Source organism: Podarcis erhardii (genome assembly GCF_964252035.2).
Source record: "Podarcis erhardii genome assembly, chromosome: 8".
NCBI classification, from domain to species: Eukaryota; Metazoa; Chordata; class Lepidosauria; order Squamata; family Lacertidae; genus Podarcis; species Podarcis erhardii.
The window spans coordinates 54,286,623-54,306,863 of NC_138499.1; the positions used below are offsets into that span (position 1 = coordinate 54,286,623).

The following is a 20,241-nucleotide window of genomic DNA, read 5'->3' on the forward strand; positions in this document are numbered from 1 at the left end:
ACACTCTTTCTTAAGCCCCAAACACATTTACTCAGGAGTAAACCCCAAGTACCACAGAGGGATTTACTTGTGTGCAGACATGCACTGGATTGTGCTCTGCAACATCAGTAGGAGAAACTCCAAACTTTTAATATCAATTTTGCAAATTTTCTTTTTTAATTACCTTTTTCCTAGGGACTGCTTTTCCAGGCCTCAAGGAGACTAGGTTCAGTTGTGCATGAATGTGCTTTATCTGTTCCAAGCAGGTTTCTATTAGGTTGGCTGTAATGAACAATGCACTCTATCAACAAACCTGCCTACACTCACATACAATGGTTACTCAGGTTACAAACACTTTGGGTTACAAACTCCGCTAACCCAGAAGCAGTACCTTAGGTTACAAACTATGCCTCAGGATGAGAACAGAAACTGTGCACCGGCAGCACGGCAGCAGCAGGAGGCCCCATTAGCAAAAGCGTGCCTCAGGTTAAGAACAGTTTCAGGTTAAGAACGGACCTCCGGAATGAATTAAGTTCGTAACCCGAGGTATCACAGTACTTGCAAAATGTGGAAGTATCAGACATTCTATCAGTAACCAACAAATCACATTTTCTATTTTATTTTATACTGATGGAAGTGCATTATATTATTTCTAGAACAACAACAACAACAAAATGTGTTCAGGTGACATACTGCATGCAAAATGACAAGCTTAAGTAGCCAAAGCCTAATTAACATTTGAAGTTACTACATTTGAATTTAACTAAGCAATCAGTCCCCCTAATAGCAGACTCTAGGGAGGCATCGTCATTCTCAGGACATCCTGGCATTTGCAGATGGGCGGGAGAGAGAGTTAAAAAAACAAATAAAAATGGGGAGCCCCTCCCTAGTCCACAAAAGGAAACTAGACCAATGAGGAATGAGCATGCTCAGAGGCCAGCAGGAACTGTAGACTGTCCAGTGGAAATCTGTTTGCTATAGCCCCTAACAGCTTATAGCATCTTAGAGAAAGGTATGGCTAGCTTGCTGGATAAATCCTGTTACTTTGGGAGGATTTCAACGGGCAGTTAATATGTCTCACTTATTTTACAATTAGCTCATAGTTTAAAGAGTGTGTCTTCAATGTACAATTATTTCTTTTCTACGGATTCAACTGACCAAGACACAACGGTAGGTTGAGAACCTATGCAACTCAGGCTCAAACCATTCACATCTTCGGCCCTGACATGAAAGTTTTGGGACTTGTTTTTTTTTTACCACACATCTGGAAAGGGATTATTAAGTAAAGTGCTTTGGTTCTGTAAATATGGATGTTATTGTTCTGTATGATTTTTCTTTTTAGAGACACTATTTAATATTTCGCTGGCTTTTCCTTAAACATGCTATCCTTATCAAATATTTAACCATACAAAAATGACATCATTAATTATCAGCAGGTACGCTGCTCAGTGTTAGGTTTCATTCACAGTGGAGTGAGGAGCTAGTCGCAGTGTGTAATTTTTTTTTTTTTACCAATTCCTCTTTGCAGCCTCCTGTAAAGCCCCTTTGGCAGGAGGGGAGACCCTCCAGGACATGGGGAGGTGGTACAGGGGATCAGTAAAAACTATCTTCCACCACCCCCTTTCCTCCATTGGGGAGCTCTGCTGGGTCCTGGTTCTCTCTGTGAACTGAAGGAACCCATCCATCTGCAGAGGCACAAGTTTGGAACCAACCCACAAGGAATACCAATAACTGCTTTTATTTTGTTCTTATTTGCTCACTTGCAAGCAAGAGGAACGACAACCCTCTGAGGTTGCTCAGGCATCAATAAATACTAGATCTTCCTGCCTGAACCTTAACATTGGTGCCACGGGAGACCTTTAAAATGGTTCTTCAAGTGCTAAAATACATGCCGACATCAACCTTGTGTTTTCCCACCTAGACTGTACTGTCTAAATGCAAGGTTCTCCACAAGGGATTTACTCCAAGGCTCTCATAGATTCAAGGGCATTCAAAATGCACTGCTTGGTTATGGTGTGTCTATAAACAGGTTATTCAGGGCCAGGAGAAGATAATGAACACTTACAATTACAAATATGGATACAATTTTGACAGACTTTTTACATACAGAAACACACAAGACACTAACGTGCATAAATTCAAAACTTCTAAAAATATCCGTCATTGAACCAGAACCACTTGAGCAGATAAGTCTGTTTAATGGTACATATAAATGCATGACAAAATGAAAGCCAACTGTTGTGGTGCCATTTCTCTAGTAATGCTCATAACCAGCATGTTCTAATGTTGATTGTGATCCTGCTCTTGGTTTTGCATGTCACCAAAAGTAGACTTGGGAACACTTGTTTTAAATAAGATGTGTAAGGCTGTTTTTGCATTCCCTACACAGTAAGGACAACCTCAGTGTGTGTTATAGCAAGGCAGCTCACCTTCCAAAGCACATTTCTGGGCACTTTTACTGACAGCCAAAAGGGGAAGCAAAGCACTGGCAGCAACTCGCTTCAGCACATCCTGAGAGGATTTTCCTTCATAGCTCTACCAATAAAGCAACATTGGTTACCACACAGAAAATTTAGAGAACATATCCTGCAGGAAGTTACATGTTAAATGTCTGCAAATTCCATTTAAACATTTACTTACTGGTTTCCTAGACTGTCCTTCATCACACATACAATGCATTCAGTACAAAATAATAAAATGTAAATCTCAATGAAACTTGGCAGCACAGGGAACCCCCCCCAACCCCCCCCAAAAACCCATTCATTTGGGGTGGAAAACTATACTACCATTGAGAACAGACTCTACATTCGATTCCCAGAGATTAGAACCAGAGAAATGCCTCAGGTGGAATCTACACACATATAAAAAAACATTCTGAAAATGCTTTTTTTAAAAAAGTTTTTTAAAATACATTGAATTTTCCATAATGCTCACCATTGCCATCTAGTGTCACATTGTATATTGTACTTGAAACACACTTAAAATGTTTTATTTACAGCTGTATAGCGGTGTCCTCAGTGTTGTCTGGAATCAGGCACAATTTGATGGCCTTCTTCCAATCCATTGGCCGGGCAGGAGGGTGTCACTGAATCCTTCCCTGCCCCACACTCCCCGCCCCCCCGGAACATATCCACAGCAGCTTCTCTCTTGGCAAGGGATACTCCCCATCTTACAGTCCGCACTAAGAGAAAAATGGCTGCAGTACCCCTTCTTGCCTTTACTACCCTCTCTCTTTATAGGAGCTCATTAACATTCTAACACGTGGGCCTTCACTGCCGCATCTAGTTTGCCCCTTGGCAATATCTGCAAATTAACCCAATACTTCTACAGAAGTGACTGGATTGACAGGTTCCTCCTATTTTAAGTGGCCATCCTTTTTATTCCTGCTGATAACCAGTGAGTGGAAAGGTGATGATGAGTTATCCTTTTGTCATGACACTTATCAAATCTTCAATGTAGATGATTTCAAACTATTGTTCCCCTTCTCTAGATGTGAACCTCAGGCCCTCTTTGGTCTCCTTTGTTCGATATACCTGGCTCTTACATCAGTGCCTGCTTTGATTTTGCTACTCTAACTGCTTTCTCTGAAATTACATGCCTTTTTAAAAAGCAGCATGTGAATCCAGCCACTGCAATAGTGTCACTTGCCCTTTTCAGGAAACTTCTTTTACAGAGACAGTTATTACCAAGCTGTTAGAGCCTGCCAGCCAGGTAGGCTATATTTTCATTCCACCCTCAATTTCCCCCCCTTTGACCTCTGATATCTCTGCCTCAGTGGAGCTGTGGGTAAGTCTGCTCAGATGTCATAGCACAGGCATAGGCAAACTCGGCCCTCCATATGTTTTGGGACTACAACTCCCATCATCCCTGACCACTGGTCCTGTTAGCTAGGGATGATGGGAGTTGTAGTCCCAAAACATATGGAGGGCCAAGTTTGCCTATGCCTGTCACAGCAGATAGGTTAGCCACAGTTCTCTAGCCAACTGGATACTAAGGGGAACTTTAACACCAGATGTGAGTTCCAAGGCACAGAAGCTGAAGAACTAGTGATGTTTGCTCTAAGTTACATGGTGACATAGCAAGGGGAAAACCCAAGTTTTCCAGGGACACCTTAAAAACATCTAGCATCCAACAGCCAAGATACAAAGGATGCTCAAGGAAAGTGATTCTGTGGCAAAACAAGAAGGCAAGGGTGGTCCTCACAACCTCAGCACTTATCAGCATATAGTCTTGCCTCTTGATTGTTCCTTTATTACTCCTGTCTCTTGCTGTCTCTTACAATGAGATGGTTTTTGAAACCGTATAGATTTTATACAACAGATGTTGTTTTTAACATTACAAGAAGACCTTGCAGCAAACCTCAGGCTCATGTACTCCCTGCTCCTTGCAGCTGTGCTGTAGGAGCTTTGGAAACTTTCGTTTCTGTTTTAGATTAACCATGGCTTGCTATGTTGTTAAAACCCACTCAAACTATGGTTGACCCTAACAATGGTTAACTGAAATGAGCCAACTTCTTTTTAAGTAGGTTGGTCTCTATTCATTCTTATTTAAAAATATGTATGGGCTGCTTTTGTATGAGCAGGCTTGTTTCAACGAACCATTTAAGATTAACTACAGTTTGTCCAGTTCAAACAACATACTAAATGGCACTGAAAGACAAAACTGAAAACTTCAGTTTTAAATTATGTCCACACCAGGGGTGGGGAAAGCACAAGCCCAAGGCTCATAACACTAAACCACATTTTAGGGCTTGTAAAATGTATGCAGCCAATTCCCCCCCCCCCAAAAAAAATCTGTTATTTTCTTTTAAGTTGTGGGGAGGAGGGTAGGGAATTTGCACAAACCTGGCCCACAAACCAGGATTGTTAGTCCTGTGTAAATTTTAATCCACATACAGAGGAATTGGAATCACTTTGTCCCCATATTGGGTTCACCTGTATGGCTTAAGATTTTCATGGGAGCCCAACATGGGCTTTTCTCTTTCTCTTAAGCTCTTTTCACTCATGTTCCTATTTTCTTTCCTTTACTATCTTTTGTGATAAATACATACTTCTTCATGAGTTTACTTTTGAATGTGTGTTTGTGTTCTTTTAAAATTATTTTTATTTGCTTTTCTGTTTTATTTTATCGTCAACGCATACTGTGTTACAATCAGACACAGGATAGCAGGGGGAAAACAAAAAAAAACAAAAAACAAATATACAACATATATATATGTCCTTAAGTGAAACTTCTGAAACCCTCCTCCTGTTAGTCTATGAATGAAATTACTGCACTGTCACAAGCATTTTGTCTGCACAAGAATATCAGCTTGCTATTTGGAACAATTCTGGTGTTTTCTCCTGACCCTCCAGAGCCAAAATTGGGGGCATGCTGGTGCACAGGGGGATAATAAGGGGTAAATCTCCTGTTTTATGTATGTAAATATAATAAATATTCTTTTTAAAAAATCATTTTGCTGAATATGCTGTTATTTCGTTATTTTATCACTTAAGAAATGCAAGCAGAGAGAGGAAGCAACACGGCAGAGTGGAAGAATGCAGAGAGGACAGACAAACAATTGAACGTGCACATTTCAATTCACCAAGTGCAAATAGGAAGTAGTGCCTACAGAAAATAAAAAGATGCATTCCCAATAAAATACACTGGATCCAGACCTGCTGCCTCAAGAACATTGATTCCCATTAAAATAATCTCCTCCAACACAATTAGGATCATCGTTAGACTGAAGATAGCAAACACTGAATGGGTCATTTAAGAGGAAGTTATTTAAGCTTCATTTAAACTGAAGCAGGTCATATTAATGGAAAGAAATTGGAAGAGGAACAGGCTTGAGGCCCTAGCCAGTTGATGAATATAACATCCTAAATAAGATCTGCTTATCTTCTGACTTCTATTTGGTCCTAGACAGTAAAGGTCTGGTAGATTTTTCTGACCTGTACTTGAGCAGAAGTAATATTTTCACCAGAGTCATCATCTACAGAAGAACTCACTGCAAGAATAAAAAGCTCAAAAGAAATGGGTTAGAAGCCCAATCCACTGGGTAACAGAACTATAGGCATTGACTTTGTAAAAAAGGGAGCTGAGAATAGCAAGGCATGAAGTGCTTCAGTATTTTACTGCTATTCCATGGCTTAAGAGCATGATTTTGATGGCAGTAAATCAAATAAGAAATAATTTACACAGGGAAATAGAGAAGTAAAATACTTCAGGAATTGTTTCTGCAAAGATATCGATCAGCAGTACGCAAGAGAATATTTTACCAATGTCTCAAAGAAAAAGAAAAGAGGGTGCTTATAGACAGCTATAATACCATTAACAGCACTGTGGCTAAGATGGGATGGGATTATCCTGTATCTGATGCCAAGAGCCTTGAGTCCATAGAGCAATCAAATTTAGAAGACACTGGCTTCAATATTTTGAGACCACTTGAATATTGCAGTTAAGGGAACTAAAGCTAAGGCAAACACACTGCCATGTCTCAGAGCAAAATTTCATTTCAAAGGGGCAAAAAGGGGTGGGATAACAAAGGAGATTTTGAACTTACATTTAATAGGAAAATAAACTTACATTGAAAGCCAAATAATGTTCCTCCACACCCCTAGCTTTAGCAGATATTCTGAGGGCTTGATTCAGACTTAGCCTGAAAACCTACACTTACTGGCAGTATGCTCCACTGAATATTGTGGGATTTACTCTATGTAAATATAGGACAGTACTGTAATTTATGAAGAACTCAATAGTCACGTGTTTTAATATAGTATTAAAATGTGCCACAAATATATGGGCAGGTTAGAATTAGAATAGAAAAACCATTTATGGATTCAGTTCTTCTTTTTCACTTATGTTTAATAAGAGAAGTATGCTCAAGAGTGTGTAAAATAGAGGAATTATGTGGTCCCAACAAAGTTTAGTGAAACTGATATGCATCTCTGGAAGAAGTCAATAACATTGTTTTCATGCTAGAGACAGCTGCCACCAACCCCCTCTTATTTCTCCCTTTCTTAACAATCCCTCTTATCAGAGCTGGCATCAGCACCTCAAGCAGCTGCCATAACTCCAATGTCTTGGTAGGGCCCATTGCAGGTGCCTTCCCTAGCACCACCCCCTTAATTCCCACCCCCCTGGTCTAGCATTAGAGTAGCCCCATGTGTTTGGTTATAAGCCAGCCTTTGAGTTTCCCACAATGCTCTTGGCCAAGCCTTCCTCTGGACATATTGGGAAACAAAGAACAATAACAAAAGCACAGTTAGGCCCTGCTGCTCAATGGTGCCTCAAACACTTTCACAGCCAGGAAAGTCCACAGAGCCCACAGAAAGAAGCATGGGCCTACCAGAGGGTTACCTCAAACCTGGAGCCAGTTCCGCCTCCTCCCATAATCCTATTCACACTATTCTTCTGCCTTTCTTCAAGTGGGCTCTGTGGACTCAAGATAGAGACTCAAGTATCTCTATCTGACACTTCTTTTTTGCATCACCTTCCCTTCCTTTCAGATTTTCAACTTTTCCAGTCAAATTACTAATTGCTTTATCTTCCCCCACACATGCTGACACTATGGCAAATATCAATGATACATAAGAACAGGGGTCAACAACCTAAGGCCCATGGGCCAAGCAGCCCATGAGGGTCGTTTAACCAGCCCATGGACCCCCACGGCCCACTCAGTCGGCTCTCATGCGCCGTGCTAAACTGGTGCGGAGCAGAGTGGAGACCACCTTCCATGATGCTGGCCGGCTTCCTATTAGCTGCAGAAAGCTCCTGCAGCCAATGGGAAGCTGTGCACACCTCCTTCGCACCGGAAATAGAGTTTGCGCATGTGCACGCGCACACTCTGGCCCACCGCGGCGTCTGCGGGACCGTGAACCAGCCCAAGCCACAAAACCTTTGCCGACCCCTGCATAAGAACATAAAAAGAGCCTGCTGGATCAGGGCAATGGCACATCTAGTTCAGCATCCTGTTTGCAGAGCGGCTAACCAGATGTCTGTGAGAAAGCAGAAGGCCAGCACTTACGGGGTCTTTACAATTAGTTCTAATGTCTTTACAATTACAGTTACTTAGGATCACAGCCCACTGAACCAATAGATGTTACTTCCAAGTAAGCAGGTGCACAACTGGGCTTCAACTTTTTAAGCTACCCTGGAGGATCTGCTGAATAACATCACAGGCTGAATCTTTTCATAGACTCCCTTCCCACCGAGAGGGGCAAAAAAACCCCCACACACATTGTTTTGATTAACTTAAAATGAATAAGCCAGCAAAGTATGCGGGATAGATGCCCGTATAACTAGTAAGGCTTAAATGCAACACACTGAAATTGGATTATTATAAATTTCTACCTGAATTATTAATTCACAGAGTTTGGCCACAGAATCTCGGCTCCTCTCATCCTCATCTAGAAGGAAAACCACTGTTGGGTGGTAGCAAGCATTCTCTTTACTGTTGAGCTCTCTTTTCCCCTCTTCAGAAAACAGGACAGCAAGGAACTGCAAGCAGGCCACACACAGCTCAGGGTGCCTGACGGAGAATTGCATACATTCACATATTGTTTCTAAAATACAAAAAAGGGGAAAAGATCATGTGTTTTATGTTGCAGTATTTACAGAAATAAATATATTTAACTACATATTACAGCACTGGGTTCAAAAAAGCATATGCAAGGCAATGGGTAAGAAAATGGCTTATGGTGGTTGTACATAAAAATATCTGGAGGGCCACTCATGTTCAAGTTACACCTGTCAGTAGTCCTTCCACTACACAATTATTAAAATATACAGAAGTGCTACCCTCCTTTTTCATTTGGTCCTCATGCCACTTTGGGAGAGGGAGGAGAAATGGCACTGGGCCAGTTCATCCCATTATCACCAAGGACTAGAATCACTATAGAAGCACACAAATACCTAGGTTCATCTCTTTATGAGCTGAAAATGAGTTCTGTTGAGCTCTGAATGTGGTAGACAAAAGCAAATAAAAAACTTACAAGCATGCAATCAAATACCAGCAAAAGTGGTTCCAACAAACCCATTCCTTTGACAATTTCACATTCTGGTCTTAAGTTATCATTATCTGTGCAGATATCAAGGCACCTGAAAAATAGGTCTTACCGATTACTGGAATCCAATGCTTTGCAAGAGCTGCAGTCACAAATGGCAGAGAGGCATGGCCACATTTTCTTAACAGAGTAGTGAGAAGGCTGAATGAGTCTTCCCAAGTTTGGTGAACTGCAGCAGTTATCTCTGGCCCTGCCAATTAAACATACAAATAAAAAAACCACATAGTTCTGATCAGTAAGTATTACTATACAGTGCCCATATAGAAAGTGAGAGGGGATTACTACTTTCAGACGTTGGCCTAGTTCACATGCAAAGCTAAGCCAAAATATGGTTTAGCACGAATGAGCAAGAGTGCTGTTGTAGTGAGAAAATATCAGTTGTTTCACTCCTGCTGTGTTACTTGAAGCTAAGCCATGATCTGACTTAGCTTTATATTTGAACCTAGTCTCATGATTTGTCTCACTCCAATATGTGTAGAATATAGCACTTAATTTAAGATTGGAGGGTAATAAGAGGAATAATAGAGAAAGATGGGTATGACGCCATATGGTCTCAATTTATATCATTTATTTACAATAGTGAGATAATCTCCTTACCGCCTCAGTCACAGCAGCCACTATGGAGAAATGATCTTAATGCTCTAGACTGAAATATACCCTGTGGATGTGAGTTTAATCTGTAACGTAAAAGATTTCCCATGTCTATTTTGATCCCATGTGGATGACTGCATACAATACTTAGCTTCTGTATTTCCCCTGGAAGACACCACTTTATGCTTGGTCATTGTTTTTTTTAAAAAATAATCATTAAAATTTGTAATACAACAAACAAACAATGAGTGGTAAACCAAGAACAAACCATGGTTACAGCTTGTGGTTTGTTTGAAGCAATAACATGAACTTCCCAGGTTGGGAAGTATAACTAAGCCAGACCATGGCTTGCTTCCCTGTAGCAGGGAAGCAGCAAAAGCAGCGATATATACAAGCACACCAAGCTGGGAGGAAATCTGGCCTGGGGCAGCCCTTTTTTGCTGTATGACAGTCATGTAAAATCTCTGTTTCCAGGCAATAGGACACAGCGATGATATTGCCGCTGCTAGGGCCCATCAGCAAAATATAGAAACAAGATTTCAGGGATCTAAACATCAAAAATAACTCAACTTTGAGATCTACCAAATGACAGATCTCATGTTCAAAGCATTTCAGTAACATACTCCTTATCACACAATTACCTAAGCCATCCTTGCAGCCAATGGAAAGACCCACAAAGGTATGAGCCAAGAGAGGTGTCAATAATGCATCTTGCATCACCAGGCGAGTGTCTACCAGCAAGCAAGACTGTAGCAGTTGGGACAAAGATGAAACAAACTGCAGTAGAAACAAAACCTGTTTGAACAACAACAAAAAGATTTGGCTCAGGTAGTACGTTTCTGCAGCAATTATTTTTGACAATGAGAAGTGTTTTTTTAAAAAAAAAAGTTAAATCAATGTAAGAGATAAGAAAGTTATGAACCGCATGTGAAATATATGCAAATATTTCAACAGTAAAGATGCGATATTCTTAGAATGCAGTCCCATGACACTCACCTGGATATAAACACCATTGCATACAGAACAACATGCTTCCAAATAAAAATGCAAAGGATTGCACTGTTAATATCCAACTGAAGACTGTAGCCTGCAATCCCAAGTGCCAAGTATCTGAAATTAAGTCCTACTGAATTTTGTAAACAGCCATGGGGTTGGGTTATTACGACATTTAGCAGAAGGTTGTGTGGTATTTTGGGTCTCTTGTACAGAAAGCATAACCAGAACCACATATTACCACCGCATTTCTATTTCACAGAAAGCATGATGAGAACCAGATATTACTACCTCCTTAGTGACTTTGCAAGTTTACAAGGAAAGGTAGAAACTGAAGGCGTTAATAGGAGTAAAATCCAAATAACTGTTATTAGTCACTAAGAACAAGAATGGTATTTTAAAGCCAAGGTCCATTCCACATGAGAAGCAACAGTGCCTCTTTAATAATACTGGTACTATTACACACTTGTAATGGTAATTGTCTTCTTGCTTTGGTGATTGATGTGCAGCATAAGGTGTCAAGAATCTGATGGCTTACTTCCTGTGGTTTTAGTAAGTGCTGTGCTGAAACCAAAATGTTTCTTCTCCTGTTGAATAAAGTTTTCAGTTTTCTGCCTCTTTCTCTTTTGAATTTCCTAACAACTTTGGTGGGTCGGTGGTTGACTTTATTTCTGCAGGTGGGGCTTTACTTCTTCCTGTTAAACATCTCTCCAGCCCTAGGCAACCTCAGGTCTGCCCACGCTTCCTGATCCGAAAAAGCCTCATGGGAGATGTTACCTCATGATGGTTTTACTCTAACCTTTAACTGAAACAAGGGGAGCCAGGAAGGTTGGCTACTGAATGCCTGCGATTAGTACACTGATTCCTTTAAAAAGAAAAATACTGTGCTTAAAAAATAAAAACAAACAGTTGTTAGGCACATAGTAGGCACCTTCCTCACCTTCCCATGCTTATAGGAAAGCCTAGCTGAGCATATAATGAGATTTTCAAGAAATCTGGGTACCTAGGAAGGCTGAAAAAGGCAATCCACCAAAGAGATGGCAATTTTCATTGAGACTACAGCATGCAAGGATGGGAGGTTTGACTCTTTGCTTCTCAGCTCTGTTTCCAATGGACAACCAGTCATCCTGGAGCCCATAAGCAAGTAAAGAAAGGAAAAGGGGGGGGAGGGAGAGGGAGAGAGAGAGAGAGAAAGAGAGAGAGAGCTGCACACTATGCACCGAGTGGAATCTGCACCATAACCCTTGTTCCAATTGCTCTCGAATACTTGCCCCTTTCAGAGTAGTTTTGTTCCTTTTCACAAAATGGGGCTAGAAAAGGAGAGGCCTGATTCATTATGGGTTCAAGGAAATTGTCCAAAAACCTCCATACCCATTTTAGTTCTATACTATTTTCTCATTTGGCATCTGTTAACCTAAGCACACATACTCAAAGGTTTCTTTCTCAAGGATCTAATGATAAAACAAATTTCAATTGCAGCGCAACAGTTTCAATATATGGCATTTCCCATTTACTTCTGAAAAGCTAGCGGGTAGTCATCATGTGGGGAAAAAAAAGGGTGATTAAACTGCACTTGATGTGGCACATTATTGATCTAGCTCGCACTTTATCTTTCCCTTCATTCACAAAAAGATTCCCATGGAGAAGTGAGATCAAAGGAGCTTTGATGCCACTGCTCACGTTCAGTTGCACCGCATAACCCAGTTACCGGAGTTTTACGACTACAGAGCACCCAGTCAAGACTCCAAAAGTTCCTGAATAATTGACGGAGATGAGCTTTCACGACACGTGGTTGTGCAAGCACACCAGCTCTCTCAGCTACAGCAAGCAAGCATTCACATGTCTTTCAGCAGTGTGTGTATGTGTGTGAGAAACTGTTGCTACCCAGGGACACACACCTTTCCATTCTCCATCTACTAGACAAACATGAGGCATTATCACAGTTCAAGATCCCATTCCAGCAAGGAGGGCATGGAGCAAGGACAGTGAAAGATATGTCCTAGGACGAGGAGGGTCCTGGAGGACCACATTCAGCTTTCGGGCCTGAGATTCCTCACCCTTGTCTTTCATGATTAAACCACCATTGCTTTCTTTCTAGCTGAATTTGCTCTGGTAACTGAAACCAACAGCTGCTAATCACGTATTTGTAAACCTCAGTGTTGACCAGAATTGGTGAGCTTTGAACTAGGGTTGTGCTCCAGATTCAGCCACAGCCCCTATCCTGAAATGAATTTGACTAATTCGAGCAGAACTGGGCTTTGGTCGAGTCAGGTCAAAACAGGCCTGGACTGGGTTGCCCGGAACAATCTGGGCCTACCAGCTCCACCCTCCCAAACCATTTCAGGTTTGGATTTGTCAGGTATGCAGAAAAAAAGACTACTGTTTTTCAGAGTTTCTAGCTTCCCAAGTATTCCCCAAAACTTAACATTGGTGTCAGAAAGGTGTACAGATTTTGACGTGGCTATGAATTAGGCTAGAGGAGGTTTAAAAGGATTGTGTTGGCCTAAATGCTTTACTAAAATGCATAGAGACATGATGTCAAAAGGAGGGGGGGAAAGAATGGGGAAGGAAAAGAAAGCAAGGGTTGAAACAGCTGCTCCTTCACTGGCCAGTAAGATGGTACCCTTGACCCCCTTTCTAGAAGGCAAGGGTTAGAGCCTCCCAGAGGAACTTGGTCTTCTTGCTGCTGGCTAAGGCCAGATGATGTTTCCTTTTGACTCTGTAGGCCCAGGGTGACTGGCAAAAGGAAGCCAAACCTGGAAACGACTGCTGCTTCTCCACTGCAGCAGAGAAGTGGTCTGTCTGAGCCACAACACTTGTCCTATGGATATCTCTTGCTTGTTACCTTCCATATGTTTTGGAATATAGCTCCCATTAGCTTTGGTCAGCATGACCAATGGTCAGGTCTGATGGGAGTTGTAATCCAAAACCTCTGGAGGTCACCAGGTTGGGGAAGGGCTCGTTAGGAGTAAAGTAGCATTCAAGGAGCGAAGCTGGGAGATTAAAAGGGGGAAATGTTTTTTCCACTTCGCTCTGCCCCCTTCTGCAACCCACCCCCACATACATGTACAACCACTATACAAAATGCAAAATGCTGTGGGTTTCCATTTTAACACTCCCACCAACACCTTTTCTTTTTGACATGAGTTGTACGTAACTCTCTTACTCAATTATAATTGTTTTCCCTTAAGCAAAACCACATTTTTCTCAAAAAAAGAAAAAGAAAACAAAAAGAAGCAGCACCTTTCATGGGGTTCACTGAATCAATAAAATGGAAGATTATTAAGGATGCAACCCTACAACTCACTGACTTGAAAAAAAACGCTCCACTCAACTCAACAGCCTTTACTTCAGAGTTGATCTGTATTTTTAAGGCACATTTAGGGTGTAAACCGGTGCCTTTCAGTAATTAAAACATGTGCTGCATCCTACCCATGCACTTCAAGAGAATAGAATAGAAAGGAAATATGTATGCCACCAACCTGAATTTTTGTGTAGTCCATATGAAAAGGCTGAGGAAGAGGTGCTTTCATTTCCAAGATACATCTCTCTATTAAGCTGGAATTTACTAGACTACCATGAAACAAAGACAACTGTGTTAAGGACACAGGCATAAACTTAACATTTTGACACAATGTGGAACTGTAGCCTAGACCATAATACCCTTCATATGTTTTTGGACATCAACTCCCATCATCCTGTGCCCAGCATGGCCAATGACAGGGGGTGATGAAATATGTAGTCTTTAACGTCTGGAGGGCACCACATTGGCTACCCCTGGTCTAGACTGTTGGCATGTCCGAAGAATGTGTGAGACAACAGATACTTCAAAGACAGTAATTCCCACCCTCAACACTTTGCCCTCACTCAAATGTTACCTGGGTTCCTTGCCTTGCAAAAGCCTGGTGCACCTCCTTCCCTCCACTATAGAAAGGACAATGTAAGTGGGTTCTTCATGTTATCATGACAGGAAATTGCAAAGAAAAGCAATTTCTGTCCCTCCAGAAACAAACAAAAATTTGAGGGGTGGGGTGGAGAAGATAGGCCAAGTCACACAAACAGGATGTCTAAGTCAGGGATGGAAAACTGCAGCCCTCTAGATGATGCAGGGCTGCAACTTGCAGGAGCCACAGCTAACATGGCCATTTATGATGGATGAGGGGACTTGTCCACAGGTTTCACACATTGAAGTGATTCAATGTTCAGCTGGAGGCTGCAGTTCACATTATGCCATCTGCCGGAGGGAGGAGAGCACAGCACTTCTACCCACTAGTGAAAGTCTTAGGTAAGACATGACTGGGAGCTAAAATAGCCCAAAATTACAGAATTTAGACTTTTTCTCTTTCCAGATGGAAGTAGGGAAAGTGGTGTGGGTTTTTCATCAGGAGCATGAGGCAGGAAGAGACAATTAAATCAGTCCAAGCCCCACACTTATGTCCCAAACAAAACTGGTACCCTGCCTTCATCACAGCTCGTGATCATTCCCCAACCCAGTTAACCCTTCCTTAACCCGCGGGAATCTGGTAGTCTCCCATAAAAGTTTGTTTCAGTGATGTTTTGAAAGGTTCAGCCTGCCATCTTGATTCAAAATGGCATCCAGTTGTGTCCAAACAGACGAAAGCCTGTATGTGTACCTGAGGAAATGGCCACATACTTAGGGAACATTCTAGAAGATGTGGTAGGTTTAGTAGCAGCAGCAGCCTATTTAAAAGTCTAATTTAAGCTAGGATCCTAATGATTCCACCTCTCATAATCCTCACTCAAACGATGTTGACTCTCAAAAGGCTGTCCTACGCTTATTACAGAGAAGGGAAGTGCAATACACTGCAGTCAGCTGTGGGATGTTGTTTCCGTGGAGACAAACTGTAAGTTGCTACAGTTCAGCCAGGATGATAAAAATAGCAATACTCCTAGCATAAAGGCTTTAGGTCTTCTCACAAGTCTGTGCTCAGTGGTAGATTTGAACTGGGGACTTCAGAGCTATCAGCTCTTGGCATCTGTTGCTATGTTATTAGCAGACTAAGCAACTAAGGTTTCTCTTGTCCCTCTTGAATAATGATGCTAATAGGGTATAAATAAATCACAAGCACATTTCCCATACAACACTTGTTTCACTGCCTATAAACACCTTAAGGATTTACACCAATGTATCTGCCAGTGCTTCCAAAGTACACTCTTTTGCAAGTATTCCAGTTAGCATGACTTATTTATGCTTGTAGCATGCAATCCGAGGACTTCATCGTCCACCGTAATAAAAAGACAAGTTACCACTTGGCTCAAAAGTCCAAGTAAAGTAAAAGTAGCTGAACTATAAAGAGATTTCAAATCTGCTCTACTTTCTGCAAAATGCTGTGGTTCTCCTGGTTCGATTTTAAAAGGATAACTTTGAATTCTCAGAATACTCAGCGGCTCGATCAATATCTGTAACAAAGGCTTTGGGTAGCGCTTGTCCCATTCAGTCTCTCGTCTGTGACCTCAATAGCTATTGATCTCTTACCTACTGAGAGCAGTTAGTGTCTGTGCTTGCTGAAGAGCAACGCCAGTGTCTTTGGGAGTGACACTCAGCAGGTTGTCCAGCAAGCCGCACACCGCTGACAGGAGAGGGGGGGTGACCACCGCACACTGATTGGGTCTGATGGTAGACTGCGGGGAGTCATGCGGACTTGAAGACACTGTCGTTGTTGTTTCACTCTGACCTACAACACACAATTTAGAGAAAGAACAAAACAAGCAGGTAGTGCTGCTACTTGGGGATGGATTTACATAAAACAAGGTGGTATATGTCTCGTCGGACACGAGTTGAGGAGCTGAGCAGGAGAAAAGCCAGAGCTCAGTGGCAGAGCATCTGCCTCGCATGCAGAAGGTCCGAGATTCAATCCTCATCATGTCTAGGTAGGGCTGAAAGAGAACCCTGCCTGAAAACCCTGGAGAGCTGCTGCGAGTCAGTGCACACAGTACTAAGCTAGATGACTCAATGGGTTTGACTTGGTATAAGGCAGCTTCCTATGTTCCCATCAGTTTCATTTGAAATCATAGAAATGGAAATTATAGAACTGTAGAGTTGGAAGGGACCCTGAGGATCATCAAGTCCAACCCCCTGCAGTGCAAGAATATGCAGCTGTCCCATATGGGGATCAAACCTGCAACCTTGGCATCATCAACACTATGCTCTAACCAACTGAACTATAACACATCATATGTGAAACGTCACACAAGACCTGTTGATGTGCTATTGAACTGCATGCCTCTCCTTTGGGATGAATATGAGCAGTCCAGCTTAGATGCCACAGGAGTGGAGAGGACAGGGTCCTTGGCAACGAAGACTTTCCAAGATATGGGTGGGACGCAGTACAGTTTATAGCAGAGGTTCCCAATTTAAGGTCTTCAAGCTTCATTCAGGTGGTCCGCAGCATGTCCGCGTCAAATAGTCACAGTGGTTTTAAACTGTATTTTTATTGCTTCCTTTATTTCTTACATTGTATTTTATTGCATTGCAATTTGAATTCTATGGCATGCAAATTGCCGTACAATAAAATACAATATGTAAGAAACAGAAAAAGCAATAAAAATACAATTAAAAATCATATAGCGTCTAGCACAGCACAATTGCTATAGACAGAAAAATTGTTAAGTGGTCCACCAAGGCCTTCAGCAATTTTTAAGTGGTCCATGGGGGGGGGACGGGGAAATTGGGGAATCACTCGGTTTAGAGCTCTTCAAAATTAAACTGTGCAATCTTGAGATATTTGAAGGAAGACCTGTGCATTCAGCTATTACCTTATTATCCTCTCCACAGCTTGAACACTGTGAGACTTGCAAAAGTGAGCAACAAGATGGGGCTGAGTGGAGGTTACTGTTAGGTAAAAGGTAAAGGTAAAGGTAAAGGTAAAGGTAAAGGTAAAGGTAAAGGTAAAGGATCCCTGGACGGTGCAGTCCAGTCAAAGGCGACTATGGGGTTGTGGCACTCATCTCACTTTCAGACCAAGGGAGCCGGCGTTTGTCCATGAACAGCTTCTGGCGCAACGGAACACCGTGATGGAAACCAGAGCGCATGGAAACGCCATTTACCTTCCCACCACAGCGGTACCTATTTATCTTCTTGCACTGGCATGCTTTAGAACTGCTAGGTTGGCAGGGGCTGGAACAGGGCAACAGGAGGTCACTCATCGCGGTGATTCGAACCGCCGACCTTCTAATTGGCAAACCCAAGAGGCTCAGTGGTTTAGACCATAGTGCCACCCATGTCCCTGTTAGGTTACTGTTAGGAGCGGGTTGGTAGGAAAGAGCCCCTGGCATGCATGCAAATAGCACTCTGCATCAGGACCATGGTTAGTGATTTGTTCCAAATGAATCATTTGGAACATCTGCTTACCTTGCGCCATGAGTCGATTAAGTGGCACGTCGCAAATTCTAGCTATAGGTGGTGAGGTGGGCAGCTGCAGTTCCACAGCACAGCCTGGAGATGGCGATGAGGAAATGATCTAGGAAGCAGAACCAATAATTACATTGTCTCCTGTTAACAAATGTCCATATATATTCACAGAATTAGGGTTGGACGGGACCATGAGGGTCATATACTACAACCTCCTGCAATGCAGGAATCTCTTGCCCAACATGGGGATTGTACTCACAACCCTGAGATTGAGAGTCTCATGCTTCTACTAATGGGCAACTTTTATTTGCTGGAATCCAAAGAGCACCATGTGTGAACAGAAAGAATTGATGCGGGGGGGGGAGGGAGGAGGGAAGAACAAACCCAATTGTGTTCACTGATCTCCAAAATGCAGCCTAAATTTAAAGCAATTACCTCTATCACTTCAATGGTTAGGTATATAAAAATAGCTGGCTCTGCCCAGCTTCTGCTGTTAGTAATTTACATAATTAAAAACAGAAGGATGGGATATAATAAACTGGATTTTTAAGGCATTTTTAGTGAAAAGGACTTACTCCCAGAAAACATCACAGAGATACAGAGTTTATTCCTAAATTGTGCTACTTGGATGTTTTGGATTTTTAGAGTTCAAGGGAAACAAGGTCTTAAGATACATAAAAAATCAATAATAATTTCAGCTAGTTATAAAAATAAGTCTTGTTAGCTTCGTGCACCAGCTAAGCCTTTTCCAATAATGGCTTGCCAGTGGGACAGAGGCTGAACATAGAAATTTTCCAGTATCTAAACCAGAACACTCACAATACACATGCAAATTCTTCGCACCACTGGTGAATAAGAATTGCCTCCAGGCGAGCAGGTGAAAATGGGGGGTTTTTTTGGGGGGGGAGCCCTTGATATGTCATATATGACATAGTAGCCTGTCTATGGAAGATCAAGCTGTTTGTGGACCTTTCTTTTTTTTTTACAAGACAGCAACACAGTTAGCACATTTTCAGAGTGAACTATTTTTCAGGATGAAAGGGCCTTCCTCACATACCCTTCCTCACAGAATTACTGACAGTCATAGAAGTAACAGTAAGTCGTGCAATACTTCTATTATTACCTGGTAAAATAAATAAGATTAGAAACTGAAAAGGAAACGTGAGGAGGGGTTAGGTGATGAAGTGCAGGTAACTTGCATCTTATACCTTATACCGTAAACCAACTGACCAACAAACATATCTACATGCCTCTAGCTACCATCCCAAACATACCAAACAGTCCATTGTATATAGCCAGGCACTACGTTACAGCCGCATCTGTTCCAATTCTACAGACAGAGACTCTCACCTAAGAGATCTACAGCAAACCTTTTTAGAACTAAAATACCCAACAGATGAAGTTAGACAACAGATCAACAGAGCCAGACTGATACCCAGAGAGAACTTGCTGCAAGACAGACCCAAAAAAGAAAATAACAGAACACCTCTAGTCATCACATACAGCTCCCAAGTTAAAACAGTACAACGCATCATCAGAGATCTACAACCTCTCCTGGACAATGACAGTTCTCTTTCTCAAGCTCTGGGAGGAAGACCTTTCATTGCCTACAGACAGCCACCCAGTCTTAAACAACTCCTAACCCACAATAATACTACAACCAGACCTAACACGGACAATGGCACCAGAGCCTGCAATAAACCCAGATGCCAACTTTGCTCCCACATACACCCGGACAACACCATTACTGGCCCCAACAACATCACACATACCATCTCGGGACTATTTAATTGCTCATCGTCTAACATTGTGTATGCCATAAAATGCCAACAGTGTCCTTCAGCTCTCTATATTGGACAAACAGGCCAGACCTTACGCCAAAGAATAAACGGACATAAATCGGACATCAGGAATCACAAGACAGAGAAACCAGTAGGAGAACATTTCAATCTCCCAGGACATTCTATACAAGATCTCAAAGTAGCTGTTTTACTACAAAGGAATTTCAGAAATAGACTGGAAAGAGAAGCTGCTGAATTACAACTTATCACCAAACTCAAAACCATGGAGAAACCTGGTCTGAACAAAGACCTTGGATTCTTATCTCATTATACATGACAAAGCCATTTTTCACCTTTTCACCCCTTGCTTTTTCCTGTAAGACCTATTGCAGTCGTTAAGAGTCGTCAACAGGCTCATCACAGCTATCTGCCAATCACCCATTCCCACCACCCTTCTGAGTAATACCCCTCCCCA

The 20,241-nt window shown here is 42.0% G+C and overlaps 1 protein-coding gene across 3 annotated transcripts in view; it reads right to left on the reverse strand.

The window, feature by feature from the left end:
- The window catches only part of RTTN (rotatin), an 89,023-nt gene that overhangs the window by 14,554 nt on the left and 54,228 nt on the right, over nucleotides 1-20,241 (reverse strand). For 2 of the 3 annotated variants that reach the window (XM_081875071.1, XM_081875069.1), the window contains exons 35-42: nucleotides 17,986-18,094; nucleotides 16,111-16,309; nucleotides 14,096-14,186; nucleotides 10,262-10,415; nucleotides 9,082-9,219; nucleotides 8,317-8,528; nucleotides 2,409-2,514; nucleotides 164-261 (exon numbers count right to left, since the gene is read on the reverse strand). In XM_081875071.1, the coding sequence (XP_081731197.1) occupies nucleotides 164-261; nucleotides 2,409-2,514; nucleotides 8,317-8,528; nucleotides 9,082-9,219; nucleotides 10,262-10,415; nucleotides 14,096-14,186; nucleotides 16,111-16,309; nucleotides 17,986-18,094 (1,107 nt within the window). The remainder of the gene's footprint in view (nucleotides 1-163; nucleotides 262-2,408; nucleotides 2,515-8,316; nucleotides 8,529-9,081; nucleotides 9,220-10,261; nucleotides 10,416-14,095; nucleotides 14,187-16,110; nucleotides 16,310-17,985; nucleotides 18,095-20,241) is intronic. The other variant, XM_081875070.1, reaches the window with a different exon arrangement.